This window comes from Camellia sinensis, chromosome 1 (genome assembly GCF_055761805.1).
Source record: "Camellia sinensis isolate YWXY chromosome 1, ASM5576180v1, whole genome shotgun sequence".
NCBI lineage: Eukaryota > Viridiplantae > Streptophyta > Magnoliopsida > Ericales > Theaceae > Camellia > Camellia sinensis.
Window position 1 is genome coordinate 55,259,500 of NC_138961.1, and position 6,833 is coordinate 55,266,332.

Consider the following 6,833-nt stretch of genomic DNA (forward strand, 5'->3'; position numbering starts at 1 on the left):
ATAAATAGGTATATGTTTGAATCATATTTGTCTTAAAAAATGAACAACAAATATAATTTCAATAATTGTTATCCATTTTCTATAATACAAATGTGATTTAAACACATAACTATCAATATCCAATTATGTTATATTTATATGAATATTCTACTTAATAATCCTACAAAATAAACAATTCATATTATCGAAATAGACTCAAAAATGTGCAGACTAAATCCAAACTATTATCTCAAATTAGATAGTCAACTTGAGATCTACACTCTAACAATAATATACTAGAACATGTGAGTATACATGTAGATATGAACTTACAAGTTCATAGTCCTAGTCAGATATGAACTAAAAAATGTCAAAAATAGTACATATTAGTTTTTGATATAGTATATGAAATGGTTGTCTGGAGATTTGATCCCCATAACCCCAGGATTATTAGGCTAAAGTTTTATCATTTAACTAATAACACAATTAAAATATATTTCTGTATTTATGCACTATTAAAAAATTATGCATTACAATTCTCGAAAAAATAAAACACTAAAAGAGGGTATTATTTAAGAAACTTATCAATTGTGTTTTTGGTTACTAATTTCCTAAATTAGTTATAAAAAAAAAAAAAAAATGTAACTTAGCTCGAGTCCGCTCCTCTAAAAGAATTGGAGGATCCAATTTGCATCCATAAGCCTATTACATGTCTCATTTTGATAATTCAATTGTTAATATTTTTGAATTTTCGTGTAAATTATTCATAACAAAAATTAGATTGTTTTGATAATTATAACCACCTGTTTCAATCACATTTGTATTTTAAAAAAATAAATAATTTGTTTTTTAAATTATATTTGTTGTAGAAGTTTTTGAAGACGTGAATCTCATTTGCTGATAATAAAATATAAATAATAAATTTACACCTCTCGAATTTTCAGATGAGTTAGTAGTCAACAATTCAATAGGATATCAGATCAAGTTTAAACTTTTAGATGAATTGATGATCAATAATTCAATATGGCATCATAGCAAGTTTAAACTTTAAAATGAATTAGTGATCAACAATTCAATATCAGTATTCGAAAGCATGGACACTTACGCCATGAATTTGTTTATATTTGTAAACTAAATTTTGGGGAAAAAATTTTAAAAAATCAGTTAATGTAAGCTATCCAAACTCGTAGCTGTTGGAGTTTAGTTATGACAAAAATTTATTTGTAGCTTCTTGTTAACCTGTTAAAAATTTATTATTAAATTATATTTGTTGTATAATTTTTTTGAAGACGTGAATCTCAATTGTTGAGAATAAAATATAAATAATAAATTTACATCTCCCTAATTTTTAGATGAGTTGATTGTTAACAATTCAATATGATATTAGATCAAGTTTAAATTTTTAGATGAATTGATTATTAACAATTCAATATGGTATTATAGCAAGTTTGAACTTTTAAATGAATTAGTGATCAACAATTCAATATCAGTACTCGAAAGCATAAACACTTACACCATGAATTTGTTTATATTTGTAAACTAAATTTTGGAAAAAAATAAAAAGAAAATCAGTTAATGTAAGCTATCCAAACTCATAGCTGTTGGAGTTTAATTATGACAAAACATGTATTTGTAGCTTCTTGTTAACCTGTTATAAGCATCCATTGGTATTATTGTTTGAATCGCCTAAACTCACATTCTCTTCTTAAAATCAAGCCAAAAGAAAAAATAAAAATAAAAAATTAGATCCAACGGAGCACTCCTCTTTCTTTTTTTCTTTTTGGATTGGCAAAAGTTTGTGATTAATTATTAGATTATAATTCGGGATTCTACTTCTAAGAGTGGAACCCAAGATCTCCCCCTTAAGAGAGATTTGATAGCCAAATGGTTAGCCAACTAGGCTAAAGCCCCTTGGTTCAGCGTAACACCTATTCTTGTGTACATGAGGGGGAGAATTTTTTATCCAATTTGAATCGTACACAGTTAGTGAGTTATGATTTATTAATTTTCAGTATGGACACGATACGACCTAATAATACGAATATTATATGAGTCAAATTAGAGTAAACTTAAATAACAAAAGTTGATATAAGTAACTTGTTTACTGAACTTAGCTGCACATTTTTATACTATTTTCACTAAAGGGTTTTACGACAATTTTTTATTTTTTTAAACTCCGTATAACTTAATCCAACTGAATAAAAAATGTAAAATAGGAAAATGGAATTGGTCAAATATTTTTATAAATAAGTTTATTTAGAAGAAATTAGTTTCATCAAATTTAATTAGTGAAGAAAATTTGTAGTTTTGCCATATACTTGGAATTTTTAACTGAGGATAATTTTTTTTGATATTATACATTAACACAACATGAATTGAACATGAATAAAAAATGACACGGCACAATAATACGAAAAATAAATGAATTGAGTTAGTGTTGAAATAATTTTAATACGATACGACACAAACACTACCAACACGAAATGGCGCTTATCCCTAATTCTAAGACTAATTTATGATTTATCTATGCGTTCCAAGATTTTCTCTCTATATAAACCCCAACATGCATCTTCATCTACATACCCAACTGACAATGGAGGTTCCTTCTAACCTTGAAGTTCCCTCTCTTGATTCAAAACTTCCATTTCAAACTATTATCCTAGTGACCATTATAGCCCTACTTGGAGCGTACTTCAAGCTCAAAGTCTCTCTTCATCGAGGCAAAAACCTCCCCCCGGGATCCTTAGGGTTTCCATTTGTTGGAGAAACCCTAAGTTTTCTCAAGGCTCAGAAGCAAGACAAAACAGTCCAATGGATCGCAGATCGCATCACCAAGTATGGACCGGTGTTTAAGACCTCGTTGATCAGTTCGAAAGCGATTGTCATCACCGGGCAAGCTGGTAATAAGTTAGTGTTCAGTGGGGGTGATAATGGCTTTGTTAGCAACCTACCACAATCTTTAAGTAGCATACTTGGAAAGCATAGCATCTTTGAGGTCACAGGATCAAGACACAAACTTATTAGGGGTGCAATGATGACCTTTCTCAAACCTGAGAGCCTTCAAAGAATTGTTGGTGAAATGGACTCACTAGTGAAGCAACAACTATTCCAAGTAAAATCTCTAAGCTGACTTATTTTTCAGATTTTTTTTTTTTTAGTTTCTTTTCTACTTCGAATTATTTTATTTTATTTTTTTATTTTTTAGATCTGTGTAGAGTAGACAATCCAAAATAGAAAAATAAAAAAAATAATATTGCCTAGTAAACGCCTTTTACGTGATTTAAATTACACTTCCCCATTAGAGAAATGAAAAAGATGATATGCAAGCCATTAGTCAGCTTGATATCAATTGAGGTGTGATGGACAATGCCACTGACCAATCTATTCTCGCCATGTTAATCTTAAAACCTCGGCTTTAAAAGGACTAATCTAAAGAAACATCAAAGAACAATGAGAAAAGTATCATGAATTTTTTTTCATGAAAATGATCATGAAAGATTTATGATCCTTAGATTACCTTGATTAGTATGTGCTGCTTTATTTTAAGTGTAATTCAAGGGTCACAAAGCTTTCATGATTATTTTTATGAAAGATTTTTCATGATACCTAACATTGTTGAAGAACAATATAGACAATTAGATACCTTCATGTGAACTAAATTTAATTACAGGAACTCAATGGGAAGGATTCAACACATGGGGTGAGACTAATGAAGAGAATCACATTCAAAGTCACTTGCAGCTTACTGTTTGGATTGCCAGAAGGGAAGGAGAAAGACGCGCTTTTCGCGGATTTTATACTTGCGGCCAAAGGAACATTGGCAATTCCCTTGGACCTTCCAGGAACCGCATTTGGAAACGCGATACAGGCGAGGCGTCGGATAAGTAAATTGTTCTCCCAATTGATCAGCAGAAAGAGAAGAGAAATGGAAGAGGGGAAGGTCAGACCTGATGACAATATGGTCTCAACCTTTGTTGCTCTGAGGGATGAAAATGGTGAACTTCTTCCAGAAGAGGAAATCATTGACAATTTTGTAATTCTCATGATGGCAAGCCATGACACCACTACCATTGTTCTAAGCATGTTTCTGAGGCTTCTAGCCAGAGATGCTGAGGTTAGAGGGAAGGTGTTGGAAGGTATATCTATACAAATAAAATTTTCCTACAGGAGAACGATGTGATTTTTCAAAAATACTATAATTAAGCATTAGGATCCAAACATTTTTTTTTCTCTGAAAGTAAAAAAATTGTTGCAAATAATATTTGGAGACCGATTTCTACCGTCACAAAGGTTATTGCTGAAGATCCAAACATTTTTGCTAAAAGGTTATTGCAAATAATAACACTACTAGTACAGAAACTAAACATAAAATAAAGGGTAAAGTATGTAAATAGTCCATATACTTTACGCGATGTGTCAATTTGATATTTGTAGTTTTAATTTGTTCGATTTTGTCCATTAATTTAACGGATTGTGTCATTTTAGTTCAATAAATAATAGCTGTTAAGTTAATTTAACGGAAGGTCAAATAAAGTATCAATTTGGTCCCTGTACTTTACACGATGTGTCAATTTGGTTCCTGTAGTTTCAATTTTCTCGATTTTGACAGGGACTAAATTGACACATTGCGAAAAATACAGAGATCAAATTGACACATTGTTTGATTTTCCGTTAAATTAACTTAACAGCCGTTATTTATCGGACTAAAGTGACACAATCCGTTAAATTAAGGGGGTAAAATCGAGCAAATTGAAACTACAGGGTCCAAATTGACACATCGTGTAAAATATATGGACTATTTGCGTAATTTGCCCTAAAATGAATAAGGGATACTCATGTAATTCTAGATCTCACACAATGTAGACTTTACAATCAACTAAACGTCTGTAATTCATCCTGTTTTTAATAATTTCTATCTTCTTAGCATTTTTAGAATAAATCTAACCACCTTATCTTTGAAATCATATACACCAACAGGCCCATACAAACAAAAAGTTTTATGTTACAACTAGGGAAGTTGACTGAAAAACCCTCTGGAAGAATTCGATTATACTTCAAGTCAGATGGCAAGTTGTACTTGTTTGATCAAACATGGTGTAATGATTTGGCATTTGATGATGTGTTTTTGTTTGGATTTTGATAGAGCAAAGACAAGCTCTAAAGGCAAGAGAAGAAAATGGTGGAAAGCTTGGATGGAGTGATGTACAAAAGATGAAGTATACATGGAGAGTGTCCCAAGAGCTCATGAGGATGACTCCTCCAGTTTTTGGCAACTTCAAACGTACCTCCAGAGACATCTCTTTTGGTGGTTTTCACATTCCCAAAGGCTGGCAGGTATAGTCCCACTTTTTTGTCTTGACTTGAAGAGTTGCGAAAAATTATCATATGCTTACAGAGACTTCACTCGTCCTATATACACAAATTATTAGAAGCATTGCATACACATGCAACATGTAGTAGTGTTGGCTTATAGTATTTAACAAGTTATTTACAAAGAGTTCAATGTCTTGATATGGATTGCAAAATCTAGTTCGAGCTTTTAGATATGTCACGTCAGCACTTTTTTGTTCACTATTCACGAACTCAATATTGAATCTAAGTAAAACAAAAACAAAAAATCTAATGTTAAATGGGTTAAAAGGTAGACAAAACTTGAACATTTTTTTTTTTTTAAAATTTTTAAATGATATAATTAATTTGGCACAATTTGAGAGCTCCACACCTAGACTAGGGAGAAACCATTCTCATTTACTGAAATATGATTTATTGGAAAACAAATATGTTTTAAGTTGAGCAATTTTTCTTTAACTGTGTTTTCAAAACATGATAATAAGTTTGATGTTGTATTTCAAACCACACAACTCGATTTCATTGAAATATAATTAACTATGCAGATAATGTGGGTGACATCTCCTACACACATGGATGAAAAGATTTTCTCAGAACCAGAAAAGTTCGACCCATCAAGATTTGAGAACCCTAGATCCATCCCTCCGTATGCTTACATTCCTTTCGGAGCGGGCCATCGGATTTGCCCTGGGGCAGATTTTGCCCGGAGTGAAGTGCTCTTGCTAATCCATCACTTGGTCACAAATTATGAATGGGCTGAGATGATCCCAAATGAGCCCATCATTCGTGAGCCCTTGCCCTACCCAGCCATGGGCCTTCCTCTCAAGCTTAAGCCCAAGAAGATTTGTGCGTAGAAAGTCATATTTGGGCTTTTTCAAGACATGTGCATATTCAAAATTTTTATTCAAAAAAGTGTTGAGAATTTAAATGGTATGAATAAAATTTATTTTAGGTGTGATTCATGCAACACCAAATTTCAATTTATATAATATATTAAAATTCTAACACTTTTTTAATAAAATTTTTGAATACATAGCATTTCTCTTATATTCTATGATTGTAATATATATATATATATATATATATATGCTTTTCATTTTAGAAGTACTTATTTTGGTTGTAAAGCAAACTCTAACAAATATTTGTTGAGTGCTTTGAAAGCTATCTATGTATCCAAAATGGTGTTTTTAAGCTCAAATTAGAAAATTATAACTTGACTTTTTCAATTCATTTTATAAATTTAATAATATATAAGTGATATGATTAGTTGATAATTAGAAAATATAGGAGACAGAATGTTACTTTTAATATCCTAATTGATTATCACATTACTGAACTAAAAAATTAACTCTAATTTTTGGCCTTTAATAACAATGCTCATTTAAGTTAGTAGTGGGAAAATATATATATATAGTTTTTGAGTAAAAATGGGGTTGAATTTTACACACAAAATTATACTGGCTATTTTTTAGCCTTGAAAATGCTAAAAAGTTGATTATGAAATT

At 30.9% G+C, this 6,833-nt stretch overlaps 1 protein-coding gene across 1 annotated transcript; it reads left to right on the plus strand.

Annotated features, from left to right (window-relative positions):
- Window positions 1–2,536: 2,536 nt before the first annotated feature.
- Window positions 2,537–6,284, plus strand: LOC114272740 (cytochrome P450 716B1). The gene is made up of 4 exons (XM_028214456.2): window positions 2,537–3,091; window positions 3,650–4,115; window positions 5,123–5,313; window positions 5,874–6,284. The coding sequence occupies exons 1-4, from the start codon at window positions 2,543–2,545 to the stop codon at window positions 6,180–6,182; spliced, it is 1,515 nt and encodes a 504-aa protein (XP_028070257.2). The 5' UTR covers window positions 2,537–2,542; the 3' UTR covers window positions 6,183–6,284.
- Window positions 6,285–6,833: the final 549 nt, after the last annotated feature.